The sequence below is a fragment of the Anabas testudineus genome, chromosome 22, assembly GCF_900324465.2.
Source record: "Anabas testudineus chromosome 22, fAnaTes1.2, whole genome shotgun sequence".
Classification (NCBI taxonomy): domain Eukaryota; kingdom Metazoa; phylum Chordata; class Actinopteri; order Anabantiformes; family Anabantidae; genus Anabas; species Anabas testudineus.
In genome coordinates this window covers 7,445,922-7,460,690 of record NC_046630.1, presented here as the reverse complement: position 1 = coordinate 7,460,690, position 14,769 = coordinate 7,445,922, and the positions used below count along the sequence as shown (strand labels likewise).

General features: G+C 40.3%; 2 protein-coding genes across 2 annotated transcripts; one reads left to right on the top strand and one right to left on the bottom strand.

Annotated features, from left to right (window-relative positions):
• Window positions 1-926: 926 nt before the first annotated feature.
• On the bottom strand, window positions 927-8,983 carry LOC113148624 (RNA polymerase II elongation factor ELL-like). The gene is made up of 12 exons (XM_026340381.1): window positions 8,709-8,983; window positions 6,170-6,214; window positions 5,957-6,078; window positions 5,087-5,247; window positions 3,966-4,264; window positions 3,639-3,763; window positions 2,456-2,954; window positions 2,304-2,340; window positions 2,157-2,223; window positions 1,784-1,955; window positions 1,334-1,378; window positions 927-1,190 (listed from the first exon to the last, which is right to left on the bottom strand). Exons 1-12 carry the CDS (start codon window positions 8,841-8,843, stop codon window positions 1,062-1,064), a joined length of 1,836 nt encoding a protein of 611 aa, XP_026196166.1. The 5' UTR covers window positions 8,844-8,983; the 3' UTR covers window positions 927-1,061.
• Window positions 8,984-10,673: 1,690 nt separating this feature from the next.
• LOC113148468 (ankyrin repeat domain-containing protein 34B) lies at window positions 10,674-14,150 on the top strand. Its single transcript, XM_033325847.1, is given in 5 exon segments — window positions 10,674-10,759; window positions 11,004-11,219; window positions 11,738-11,920; window positions 12,198-12,414; window positions 13,369-14,150. Coding segments are annotated over 4 exon segments (1,395 nt in total). The 5' UTR covers window positions 10,674-10,759; window positions 11,004-11,006.
• The last annotated feature ends 619 nt before the right edge of the window (window positions 14,151-14,769 follow it).

Here is a 14,769-nt window from a genome sequence, read left to right as displayed (position 1 = left end):
AACAATGTAAACTTCATTAGACATTTGTAAAAAAAGGTCATACAAAACAGCAAATTAATTTGAAATTCAGACAACTCAGATTTATTCCTCATGCATTGTGTGAAGTACACAGCATTTAACAAAATGTTTTAATTTTTTAAATTCTTCACCATCTTAGCCTACAGTACAGTAACAACAATGCTATAACTTTCAATGCCCAAAATAAAACTACTTTTAATAATCATACTGGAAATGTAGCACTCACTGAATTCCCTGAATACAACTTCAAGTTAATTTTATGTTAACAGTCTTCTGTGTTCTGGGAAAAACACATGAAGGATAACACCAGTGGAATACTATGAATCCAGTCCAGAATCAGAAACCATTTTAGGCACTGGCAATACTTCCAAAAATCAACACTGAGCAGTTCCAGCCTGAACCGAGGACAACTAACAATAATACAATCTTGATTCACCAAAACCAAAGAACATTAAAGATGTCTTCTCAGGTTGCACAAACAGCTGCTATCTTTTCCCCGACACTGAGGAGACCCCTCGTTTGCAGTTCACTTTGTGAGGAGTCTGGGTATATTTAGCGTACAGTTACCTCATGCTCCAGCTTGCAACGTAACACTAACATGGCTAACAAGACACATAAGCAAAAACATTGAACTGACAAAAGAACTAAAGTGTTTAATGAGGATGGGAATCTACAGGTGTTTTTAGGGTTAGCACCATCTCTACACAAATGGGGGTTTTAATTGAATAAAAAAAAAAAAAATAAGAGAGGTCAGTTTACAGCTTTAACCACTTTTGTAACACTGTTGTTGCTCCATGTGTCCTTGGCAGTATCATGTCACAGCAGCTGCAGCTCTCAATTTTCTAAGAGGATTTCATATCCTATAAGAAATATGTTTATATTATAGGGCTGCTTTTCCCAGTGTACTGCTGCTGCGTTCAACCTCACAGACACCACGTTTAGCCACGACCATTCAAACCAGCTCGATGGCATTCAGGTCAGCAGTGTGAACATCCCATGTCTCAGGGTGTTTATTGCAATTTCCATGTTCACTCATCTCAGAGTCAGTTGGGAAAGGAATGGTCCACACTGACTTGTTGTTGGTCATAATCTGATATAAGTTTCTTGATGTGTGCCAGTTTGTTGTGTAGATATTCACAGCGAATCTTGTCCTTGTCGTAGTTGGGGTTGGACTGAAAGGAAAAAGAAAAAAGTATAAAAAAAACAAACAAACAAAAAAAACAAAAAAAACAAAACTGTTATGACAGAAAAAAGAGGGTAGTAAATCTTACATGCAGCAGTCTGGAAAAATATTGTAAATTTTAAAGAAACTTACATTTTTGATTGCACGATACTCTTGAAGAATTTTATTATGAACCGTCTGCAAGAGAAAAATGGAGAAATATGATTTACTTAGTACAAGTAGATGTCTGAATAATTTCAATTGTTAGTTTGCTTTGAAATACTTGAAAAATATGCCAAATTGTCAGTATGCTAAATAGTCCATTGAACACAACACTATGTTCATTTTACTTTAATAGTTTTAGATAATGTTTTTTATATTAATTTTTACAGATAATGTTAAAACCCAGCAAAGCTACTGACTAAACTATGTCAGTGTCAGTGAGTCCTATGCACTAGTACAGTCCGCTTCTAAAAAGTAATTTTTTTAAAAATCCAGCTTTGCATGTATTTTGCTGGACATTTCAGGACTTTTTGGCAAAGGTACAACACGGGTTTCATTGTATGTGGCCATATTTTGTGCAAAGAAAATACACTGTATTACCTTGTATTTATGTGATTCGTGGTGAAGCTGTTTGAGCTGTGTGTCCAACTCCATGAACTGCTGAGTCACACTGTTGATACGAGCATGTAAATCTCGGTACTCCTTGTACTCATTGTTAAAGTCCTTTTTGTAGCGCTGTCTCTGGTCCTGACTGCAAATAACTGTGTACTTCCTGTAGAGGTCAAGCAAAGAGATGCCACAGTTTGATATTAAAGGGCTCATCTTTATATCACACATTATAAATCTACACAGTGCATTACTTACTGATCAATACATGAATTAATGTTTGAATTTACGATTCTGTATTAATCTATTTAGTAATTTATGCCACATTTAGAAATGTGTCAAACTACCAATAAACATATTTACTTACGATAAATAATCTGTTGTGTCATCGTCTGCTTGAAGTACATTAGAGTCAAACAAAATTCCCCTCGGATCTGAAAGTAACAAAGGAATGTTAAACACCTCAAAATTACTGACACTTTGATACTTGAGGTCACCAACTAACAACACTCACCTGAGCTTTCTTTTCTGTTTCTCCGCTCATCCTTTTCCTTGACAAATAAACCACAAAAGTACAATTTAAATTCCAATGACAGATGACGTACAGGACAATGACATCTTATACAACTCTGAAAAAGTACATAACACCAGGAGTGTTGTGCTCACCTGGTCTCTGTGTTTGTGTTTGCCTTTCTTCCTTTTCACTGTGTAATTATTCAGATCGGGCACAATCAGAGGAGATGGCGGTTGATCAGAATCAGGTGGAGGGTCGTGTTCCCGGTGTTGTTCTGTGCTTTCAGGCTTTTCTTGAGCAGTTGGAGTTGGCTCCAGCCTCTTGGCCATCTCTTTTTCCTGCTGACAAACTGCTGACAAGGAGTCAAACAGCTTTCGAGGATCAAGTGAGTTCTTTTGCCTGCTGTCCTTTGTCTCCTCTGTGACATCTTTATGAGCCACTTCCTCAACTGGCCTCAATCTCGATGTGTCACTGGCTGTTTTGTTTGACAGGTGGGATATTCTGGGCTTCTTACTAGCTAGAGGGTCAGTGTACTCTTCTGGTAGGGAATGTTTAGGACGGTGTGCTGGGGAGGAGTTCGGGGTGTCTCGCAGCGGGCTGACCTGGGCCTTGGGGACAGTGAGGAGGTTCTGTTGTGGCTGAAACAGTCTCCTGCACAGAAATAAAAATACTAAAATATAACTACCTTCAAGTGGAAACTCTCCAAAATGTATACATTTTTATTATATACTGTATAGTACAACAGCAGTAGCATTGCACTGATTTGGAAGCATTAGTCACCTGTGTTACTGTCACCGCTGCAGTTAACAGATGGAACAAGTTCTAAATACAAAGTACCCACAAAGTGAACAGCAGCAACTAAAACAACAACTGCAGGCATGTTACCCATTGCTTGAAGCTAATACCTTTCTTTGCATGAACAGTAGGTGATAATAACATCTACAGATCTAAGCAGTAATTGCTTTTCTATAAGTGGTGCAGGTGCAATTGGTTGAATTGGTTAAACCTCCATTATGAGTGTTATAGTTACCTGATATAATCATGTCTACTATAATTTGAGTTTTCTTGTTTGCAAATCAAGTTGCCGGGTCAGATTAGTGGAAAAGCAAGTAATTAATCCCTATGAGAACTTTAGTAGCCAAGGTTTATTACATGATAGCTTAACATTTCCCCAAATAGTTTAGTTAGAAGAGTACAATTGACTTCAGGGTATTGTTTTCCTTTGCAATTGGAACATGGCACTGGCATTTTTATTATATGTACTGCTCATGAAAAAGTGCCAATCTTATCTGTTCATTTTCTGTATTTTATAACATTAAATGGCGGCAAGGTTACCTGACAAGGATGCGTTTAAGCAGCTGCTGGTCTCCTGAGGTGTAGCCTGGCCAGTCCTTCTGCAGCTCTTTATACAGACTGTCCTTCAGAACAAATGTTTTGTCTCTAATATTTGGCTGGCAAACCTTAATACAAACAGACACATAAATCAGACATTTTAAGGTTGATACAGTGTTTGATGTAGATTTGAGAGCTAAATGGCAAAAATATTAAATTGATGTTTAGTGTTATAACCAAAACAATCTAAAACCAACAACGGTACATGTGTAGCCCTATACCCAAAATCTTTCCTCTTGCATATTCCAGGTGAAACAAAGGAAAAATTACCTCCATCAGTACAGAGTCCAGCATGTCTTTACCCTCTTCTGACAGTCCATCTTTCTGCAGTCTCAAGATCAAATCAGGCCTTTTGTATGGCCTCAGAGCCAACAGGTGTGTTACTCTCTCCCTGAGTGGCCGCTCTTGCACTTCCCCACCACTCTTCCTGTGTGGTGCACAGGCACCCTTCTTTACTTTGGGCATGTTGACTCCCCTCTTATTGTTGCTGTGGAAGGACTGGGATGAGGGTTTGGGTTTGGTCAGGTTGACCAGTGCTGGGGCCGGCGGCCGTACCGTAACCTTCTTGCCTGCAAGTGACCAAGAAATGACACATCAGAAGACGACAAAAATAAGTCCAGGTTACTGACTCATGTTTATACTGAAGATAACCTTTTGACATAGTCTTTCTTTTTCTGGTACAGTTAAACAAGTTTTTTAAAATGCTGCTTATATTTGTTATATTTGCTCTGTGGCAGAAATGTGCATGAAAAACACCTCATTTAATCTCGTTAAAAATCCACATTTAGCTTACAAAGATGCACTCACATCTCAGTGAGCATAGACTGCTATCTAATTTAGGAAATAACCACATGGTTGCACAAGCCTGTAGTGAGTAAAAAGTTTTTTTTGTCACAGGCTTTCTTTGAACTGACAACATCATCAAACCTATGTGTGTAGATATGTGACTGTGTGCATTTCACTGAAACAAGATGATGCTAACTAACATATCTGTTTAGAAGGAAGTGGTGTCGTGGTTAGAAATGGAAACAAAAGCACAACAGAAAATTTTTTTGCAAAATCATGGATGTCTTATACGTGTATGTGTATTTAAGGAGAATACCGTGCAGAACACAGGCTCTCCTTTACAATCACTTTATTGTACATAGTAACAATATATACAATACTGAGTGTGAATGTGCTGCAGAAGAAAATAAGACTGGCCGTTACTATGTGACTTGTTGCCATACGCGTTACTATAGCAACCAGTGCAATATGGCTGACTATGGTTTGTTGAATTTAACCATCAGAGTACAAATTTGTCCTCGGGCCAGTTTTGTTCCTTAAACTAGAATCATCTATTGTATAACCAAGCAGACTGAGCACATGTTAGTGTTTTCTGAATTTCCTACCCTGGTAGCGCCCCCCATGTTTGATGACAATGGCTCCTCGGCTGCGTGTCTCCTCCTCAGCTTGGGCCATGCTCTGACGAGCTTTATCGTACGAGTCATCTGTAGCATTGACAGTCATCTTCTTCTGAATCACCCCGAGACCTGACAGCTCCCCTGCAGCACTGGGAGCAGGAGAGGACAGCAGCGATATGACAGAGCTTTCAAAATCCGGACTACACATTACCTATTCTTAATAAATGATTGTTTTTCAGTATGTAGCTGCTTCACTCATTTGTTTTGGTAGTGCTAAGTTAGTTTGGATAATAGGCTCACATCAGCTGGATCGAACTCACCACAACAGTCTGTAGTTTTACAATTTTTTGTGACAGGTAACTACAAACATCACTATCATATTTTGTCTGAAGATAACAGCAGATTTAATGAATGATTTCTAACCTTTTCAAAACTCCTGATGTTTAAACTCACTTTTCTATATTTACATTGTGCTAGATGTAACATAGCAGTAGGGAAATGTAGACATTTAAATAATAATAATAATAATATTAAAATTAATACTAAACTAACTATATATTTAGACAACAGTTTATTACACAGAACCCAAAGTAAGCATATAATAATGCAATCATATGGAAAAAAGCTGACTAATGAGTAAGTTTTGAACTTTGACTGTGAAATCCCCAAATGACAAAATTTGTGATTTCCTAGTTTGGTTTGCTAGTTGCTTACAAACGAACGTGTGCAACTTTCCTTCTGCAAACCCTTGAGTACAAAGACCACATCAAGGTTTAGCTCATATGTTTCCTTAAAAATCACAAATGTTCCATATATTTAAATGGCGTAAGCTACTCCATGTTATTTTTTGTGTTTTACCCAGTGCTGAGCTGTTGGACACAGTCAAAGCTTCCATGTGGATTGTCACGGGCAACGTTAGTCACACCAAAGGTGAATATCCTCACTTCATCTCTATTCTCTGAGCATGGGATAGTGATTCTCTGTAAAAGACGAACATACAGAGAATGAGACTTATCATATTTATAATTAACAGGATTATTTTATGTCGGCAGGAAGACAAACTCTTCTTACCCCTTGATTTCCACTAAAGCTGATGGTGGCACGGGAAGACCAGCCCTGGAGAAAAAGAAATCATTTCAGTTCATCTTGTACACACACACACACACACACACACACACACACACACACACACACACACACACACACACACACACACACACACACACACACACACACACACACACACACACACACACACACGTGTATGTAAAACATTCAATACAAAAGGTTTGTTTTGTGGTTTGAACTGTGTGTACTCAAGCCTTTTTTTCTTTCATTGTGGTTTTATAACTGCAGTTCTTCTGGTTTGTGCGCATGGTATTGCCATGGTTTTCAACCTGTGATCCTTGACTTGTGCAAGATTGGCCACTTTTGGTTTAGTCAGGTTTGTCTTTGTGCTTTTTTCACAGTGGCATAGGTGGCTGTCTATTTCAACATCTCTGCTCACTCACTGACTAGATGTCATAAAGTCTCAAATGATGCATGTGGTGAGTCATGCTGTTAGGTGGCATGTGTTGTGCAGTCAGCTTATTGTGGCTGGGTATTGTGATACACGGGGATGCACTAATGTATCTTTCTCTTTTGATACCAACTGTTACGCTTCATCTCAGGTTATCAGTTGAAATAGAGTACCTACATAAATGTCATCCCTTTTTCCACAAATTTAAATCTAATTTACATTTCACAATTAGAAATACCTTACTGCACAGAACTAACTGGAATCATTTTTATCTAAGCCCAGTGACCATTGACAGTCCACCTTGAGGGGAATGAATGCAACTGATATTGAACCTTAAGGGAAGACACCAACATTGATTTTACTTATTTAAGTATGATAAAGGTCTGGGGCAGTACTACTGTATATGTTTTAAGGCTGCTGCTTTGGGTCTTTTGTCTGATAAATGGCTTCAAGATATGTCAGGTAGGTCTGGAGACAGCATGTTTTAGCTGCTACTAGCATACTCAACACACCTGAACTGTCAATAAAACTGTTAATGGTCCAGCAGCACTGTGGGTAATGCATGCTGATGTTTGGATAAGAAAGAATGAAACAGCTATGTCCACTGTGACAATGTTTTATGAGTGCAATGCTAAATCAGTGCAGTGCACTTTTAAATGACACTGACAAATAGTGTGGACTGCTCAGGTCATGTCTGATATCCAGTCCCCATAAACTCAGTATCAGTTTAGTACATCCCTAGTGTTGATACAGTAAATATTAAAGGTCAGTCTCACATTAAGTTGTTGTCCTATGTGAGATCGTATTTTTCCCCATGAACACACAATGCATTTCTAATATCAATTTCCCTGCATCCCCCCTGACAACTGCAATTCCCCATAGAGTCCACGTACTCCTGGTGTATGAAAGCACTTGTGCATTTCTGCCCTTTAGATAAATCCTATTTGATTTTAAACAGGGCACTGACTGAAGTCACTACAATCTGCTGTTCAAATACAGCAGCTTGTCACATGAGAGTACAACAAAACACTGTTAAATAACATCTTGTCGCCTCTCACAGGGTCGAATTAGCCTGTAAAAAACTGCAGAACGGATAGACTAGAGTGACACATAGAGTGGCAGCACGGATGGAAAGTATGTGTTGAGTAGAATTTAATTGACCTTTTCATGGAAAGGAGATTTGGGAGTCCACCTGTTGATGAGTGCAGAGAGTGAGGTGGTTGCCAGTACAGAGTTTGGCCCAGCTACATGTGGAGGTGTTATTTTTTCTGTGTGATCAGACCAAGCGGGTTATGAATAGCCACACTTAAAGCTAAATAAAGAAATAAGATATGTTCAGGGCAACTGCATTGTGCATGAGTGAGCTCGACTTAGCTTTGTGTCAGGTGTTTTCCCCTCCTCCCTGTCTACCTCATCGTAACCATATTACACTAATACCTGAGAGATGAGAGGAACAATGAGGTTTTCACAACTTTTACCAGAAAATAGGTGGCTGTGCATTTCATCTCTGAGGAATTTCCTATCTGAGTTACTACGAATTATTGAATAGAGGAAGTGTACATGGCTGCTGTCAGCTCTGACTTCCTGCAGCCTCTGATTCATTTATGACGAACTGGGTCAGATGTTTAGTGAGTATGTCCAACTGCTTGGGCTTTTCATTTGTCTCCATCAAGCTTTTCAGCACATTAAAAACTGGCTGCAACTCTCACATGTTATCCAAAATACCCCCCCCCCCCTAAGACGAGCCCTCTCCCCCCTTCAGCCTTTCTTCCTTTCTCTTCTAGTCTCCTCGACTCGATGTGAATTGGTAACGCTTCCTAGCAGCCTTAAATACTTAGCTATAACACATATCTCCATTGTGCAACATGTATTTCTATTTTATGGCTAAAAGGAGGCTTGTGTGTGACAACACGCGGGGAAGATAGTGGGGAACTTCGGCTAAAATGCAGAGCAGAAACCCGCCTTGCTAGCCTGTTTTTTTAGTTACTTCGCGTCAAAGTAAGGGTCCCCTTGACGAAGTGTTGCGACAAATATGACTGTTATCGTACATTTTATTCAACAATTGGTGATAAATTAGCAACAACGACCCACCTTGCTGGTTTGAAAGGTGCCAATGGCTCTTGCCGCGCTGTCAGTGAGTTTGACATGAAAGACGGAGACGTTACCGCCGCGGCTCAGTTTCCCGCTGGACAGTCCGTAACACTGGTTCTCCTTTAGCGCCGACATCCCGCCGTCAAATCCCTCGCCCGGCTGCTTGATGAGAGGCCAAACAAAGTCCGACAATAAATAAACAAACGCAGGCGACACGATGCGGAGGACGAGCGGGGCTCAACGGCCGAGTGGCTGCTCCGCCGCCGCCGCGCGCTATTCTGGAGCGGATCGCATTACGTCATGACGGCTGAACTCAGGGGAAGACTTGATTGGCTCGCACACGTAAATAAACCATTACGTAGGGCTTACGTAACCGCTTCTCCTTTTCCGCCCCTCCCCTCCCTGTTCCCTGTGTTAATGGTCCTTCTTCTTTCATTTGCAGGGAATTTCTTCAGCGTGGGTGTTGGGGGTGAACATGGGTCCTTCACAGCTCCACAGATTTCAGTGTTTTCCAGGTCCCACGACTGAAACTTTGTGAAGTAATGCAAATTGTTGAAGGAGCTTTGTCTGGTGAAGTCATACTAATGTCCAGGGCCCGCCTGGATGGTAGAGATCAACATGAGTATCCATTAACAACCAAGCATTTTTATTGTTTTATTAATTCTTTGGATTTCTTTTGTTAATGTGCAGTAAGTGTTAAATTAGGGAGGCGACTGATTGATCACAAATAATCCTGCAGCACAAAGAAGTACTAACACTCAACCAGAAACATGAACTGAAGTAACTACTATACAGAGATCTGATCTGAATTTAACATCATAATCAGTCTGGGATTAAATGAAGTGACACACAACAACTAAACCTAATTTTTATCTACGGTCTATGGATCCAGTTGGTTAGTGTAGTGGTAACATCACAGTCTTTGCTGTAAGGGTCCTTAGACCTCCTTACACTTAATGTACCTTGTAAGTCGCTTTGAATAAAAGCATCTACCTAAATGTAAATGCAAATTCAACAGTGGGAATTTCTCTAAAATACTTAGAACAACCAACCTGCCTCATTTGCATTGTGCACAAGTACCATAGTGCAGAGTAACTGAGGGTAATCCATACTATACAATACAGCGTTTTTCAGTCCCACTTAAAAAATATGTTAGCTATAGAGGATGGATGGATTCAAAGACAACAGCACAGTGGTATGACCCTTTAATGGTCACTGTTAAATTCCGATACCTTTGTTTGTGCCAGAAATAAATTCTAATGTGATCAACTATCGTCCTTCTCAAAATCTATGTAATTTGAAGTGGGGTTTGGGAAGCCCCTTGTTCGCTGGTGATTTTCTAATTGATTTCTGATCTGATTTTTGCTGTCTGACATAATTGCATGTCTAGTGCTGAAGGTTGATGAAGTGTTTGTCTGATCTCAGACAGACACAGGTCCCTCCTCCTCCTCCTCTTCCTTCTCTGCCATTTTGAAAACATTCAAATCAAATTTTTTTATATAACAGAACATTTGTTCAGTGCTCAGCAGAGAACAAAAGACACAAAGACAGACAAATACAAAAGAGACAACAAATGTGGTGCAAAATTTTCCGACACAAATGAGCTGATGTGAGTTTATGTCCATTTGAATTTGAAGTGTGTGTGTGTGTGCCTGTGTGTGTCACATCTGTCTCTCTGCTTGTGTTTGAACACAGACGGTGGTCACAAGGCAGATGAGGACAGTTCAAAGCTGACTCATATCAAAGGGTCTCTGGGTCTTTGAGGTGCAGTGGCTGCAACAGGTGACATTTTGAGCTCAGAACCATTTATAACTTTGAATGCTCAGTGTGAGTTGAACCTCCTCTCAACCCAGCAGGTATGGAGAGGACAGATCAGGATAGACAGATACAGAGACCGGGCCCATAGATGAAAGTTCGTATCCTCACAGGCCAGCAAAGCTAAGGTAATAATGGAATAACAACAATGATTCACCTAAAAACACTCCAGAGGTCGGCTTCCTTCATGAACAAGAGGAATTGGACAAATCAGCAACTATAAAGGTTCTAATGAGGTGAGTTTTATGTTTACTGTGTGTTTTGAGGCTGTGTATCCATCCACAAATTGTCACATGGATATAACATGTCTTGTCCATGTCAAATTTTAGTAAGAGTTTTTGTAATAGCAGTCATAGAAGTCTTTAAAAGTGTTTTCTTAATTTAAATTAACTAACTGCGGAGGGGCCAAATGCTGCCAACAATTATATGTGGTGATAAAGAAATAGTGAAAACATAGTCTGACTTTCCTTTACCCTCCAGGCCATGGAGGACCCTCTGTTAGACTGCAGTCCCCTCATCAGTGCAGCAGCTTCGGGTAAGCTCCGTCTGGTTCGCCTGCTGGTTGAGGGTGGTTCTCAGATCAATGGGCGCAATCCCAGAGGAGAGACCGCTCTCTTGGCTGCCTGTAAAGCCCTGAGAGGGGAGCCAGATGGGCCTGATATGGTGAAAGTCATCACATACTTGCTCCAGAACAAGGTCAGACTGTAGTGACTAATGTTTCTCATTTCAACTCACAATCTATGTACGTTAATGCAATCTTCTGCAAACTTCTGCAAGTCTTTCATTCCACTGTTTATTGATTTTGGTGTATTTGTAATGCATAATACATATTACCTATTAACAGCAGTATACTTGTAGTGCATAGTAAATAGGTTTTTGGTTTATCCAGCTCTTATTGTGTCCACCTACCATTCTGTTCCTGGACATTTTCACACTGTGGAACACAACACTGTGTACTCAGAGGCAAAACAATTATTGATTATTGAAGGACTGTGCATTATGAGACTCACTCTCATCTCACTCAAGAGCCAGAGGTACAGTGCCAGAACTGATCCCGTTAAGATGTGAAATGAAGTGTGTGCTTGGGCCAATTAGGCTCCTTGTAATTCTAATCAAGTTTTGATTCAAAACAAGCATCAATACTGTATCCAAACACTGTATGTTTGCACACTATTTTCCCAGAGAATCCATAATTCTTTTTTGTTGTCAACCAGGCAGATCCAAATGCACAGGACCGAGCTGGCCGTACTGCTCTGATGTATGCCTGTATGGAGCGAGCAGGGGCTCAGGTGGCCACCACCCTGCTGTCCGCAGGAGCCGACCCGAGCATGGAGGACCACTCCGGAGCCTCAGCCTTGGTGTACGCCATCAATGCACAGCACCAGGCAACACTCAAGGTCATAATAAATGACTAAATGAATAAAACGTGTCTGTTTAACAAAAAACATAAAACTGTAAGCTGTGTTAAAATCTTACTACATTTAAATTGCTGTAGCATTAAAAAGATTAATGCTATTTATGCATTGAAATGTAGCAGTGTTTTAATGTTGTGGCATGTAGAGATGGAGCTCATTTTAAGTTACTTACTTTATTCTGTATAATGTTTAATATAAAATTGGTACAAAATATTCTCAAAACACAGTATAGGTAACTCAGCAGCATTGTGTGTTTCAGGTGTTGATGGATGCCTGCAGAGCCAGAGGTCATGATATCATCATAATTGCCACGGAGACGGGTATGAATGGAGGCCCAGTGACCAGACGTTACCTGAATGTCCCTCCATCACCTGACACATCGCCGGTGTCCTGCATGTCCCCGTCTGACATTGTCCTTAAGACAGGCTCCCCAAACTCACCAGAAGGGGAAAACATTTTTAATTTCAGAGGAACAAGTGAGTAATAGTGATATGACATACTGTTTGCATCACCCATGCAGCAATGGGAAAATCCCGCTAAATACGTAATTGATCAGTAAACACTACTGCGTGCCCACTGACATTTTTAAAAGTTAAAAGATGTTTTAACATATTAATACATCAGCCTTATCATCAGAATTAATGGTGGTTCTGATTTCTTGTCTTTGGCATTTACATACATGAGACGTTCAGCATGATCAACACCATCTACAGCAGCTACTCTAGGAGGCTGAATATGTAGACACTGTGCTTCCACTGGGTAGAGCAGAGCTGTGTAGTCACGGCAGATGAGAACGAATGTCTGCGGGTTGAAATCATTAGCTGAGTGCTCATTTGTAAGGACATCAGATGAAAATGTGCTGTGAGGGAGAAGCGAAGCTACCTGTAACTCTAGTGTAATATTTCTTGCACAGTAAATGACACATTAATCAGGCTGTAAGATAAAGTAAGTAGCAGTTAGATTTTGTGAAGGAGGATGGCTGTAAAGATGAAGTAATGATCCGCCTTAGATATGGCAATATGAGCTGTTTTAGCAGTTTTAGAATATCATGAATTTCATGGCATGAATTTATTTTTAGTTAGAAATATTGGCAGGTTGGTTCATGTTTTCTCCAGACTAAAATAAATAAGACCACTTAAAAGCATTAAAGCCCACTGGGCTTTGGGACACACTGACAATTCCTTTAGCACCACCATTAGCTCAAGTTATTTTTAGTTCATTACTGTGGTTTATGATCAAACATGTGCACTAATAAGATTCCCATAGACCCTCAATATGGGTAAGGAAAATCTCCAAACCAAAAACACTTAAACAGGAAAAAATGGCAGTAACCTCAGCGCAAGAGAGGAGGCCTTTCAATATTTAATAAAAGAGTTCATGATCCTTTGATTTGTGATTTACACTTTGTAAATATGCTTCCCTTTCACCAGGTAAAAGAGGAAGTAGCAGCAGCAACAGCAGCAGACATCCCTCCTGTGAGCTAAGTCCACTGGGCCAGTGTAGCACTCCACCTCCCAGACAAAGGATATTATCTGAACCATGGCTGGCCATTCACAGCCTGGCCTCTCTGAACAGAGCTTATGAGGAAGGTTTGAGGGATAGGAGCCAGCAGGATGAGAGCAACACAGAGGATTTGGAAATGGAGGGAGGAGGGAGGGAACATTGTCATCAATCCAAGATGGAAGAGACAAGAAAGATTTACACCAGCTGCTATGAGGATTTCTTTCCAAGGGTTTCTCAGTCACTCCTTTCCCTCTCAGAGGTGTGCACTTCCCAGGCAACCTCAAGCAGATTGATTTCCAACAGGTATGCCACACCTGGAGGGTCAACATCAGACAAAACAACCCGGACAAGCTCTGTTGATAAGCTTCCTGCCTGCCCACCTCCTCACTCCCAACTCCGCAGGAACACGCTCCCCTCTGTTGTTGTTCACCTTCCTCCATTAGTTGACAAAACAGACTCCCACTTACAGGTACCAACCCAGGCTTCACGCTGTAAAAGCAGGAGCATGGTGTTTCTGCCTCACCCGCCTTACTCCTCTCCACCATGCTCCTCTTTCTCTAGAACATCATCATTAAGACCATTTCCTCCACTCCCTGTTGCTCCTCCTGCCACCTGCTGCATTGAGAGGAACAGGAGGCCGCTGCGTCATAATTCAGTGCAACTTGAATAGATCAGAATGAATTCATCACAAAATTACAGAACAAAATAAAAGCAAAACTGGCAAATCATAATTGCACAGAAAGAAGTGCATGTTCATGGCAAAAGGAGTGAAGTTATTTTATTTGTTTTTAATATGTATCTACAACAAGGGGGACACAGGCAAAAACGACTGACAACTTGATGAAAAAAACAAAACAAAAGAAAAACAAACAAAAAACATTTATTATCAATGCAGTTTTCCCACCTTTTTTCCAATAAGCAACATTTGTTGTCTAAAGAAACTTTACAATATAAAGAAACATACGAAGAAGGAACCTCTTATTTTACTACACGAGACATTTAGGATCTGAAACTACCCTAACATGAGATACAAAGCAATTCCCCAAGGACTGACTGCCTCATATTCAATACTGCTTTGTCATCAAGAGGAAAAATGAGGACCAGAAAAAGAAAAGAAAAAAAAAAAAAAAAAGTTTTTTTAATCCCACCCCCAAAAATTCCTCTCTTAACCCTCCCTACCCCTGAATGTTACAGTATTATACATCAGCACAATAGAAATACAGAAATGATCAATGTTGTGACGGCTTTACTTACAGGACATAAAGATAGAGAGAAGTCTGACTGCATTTTGTACAACAGTATTTCAAACTACAGTGGAGGAAACGCCT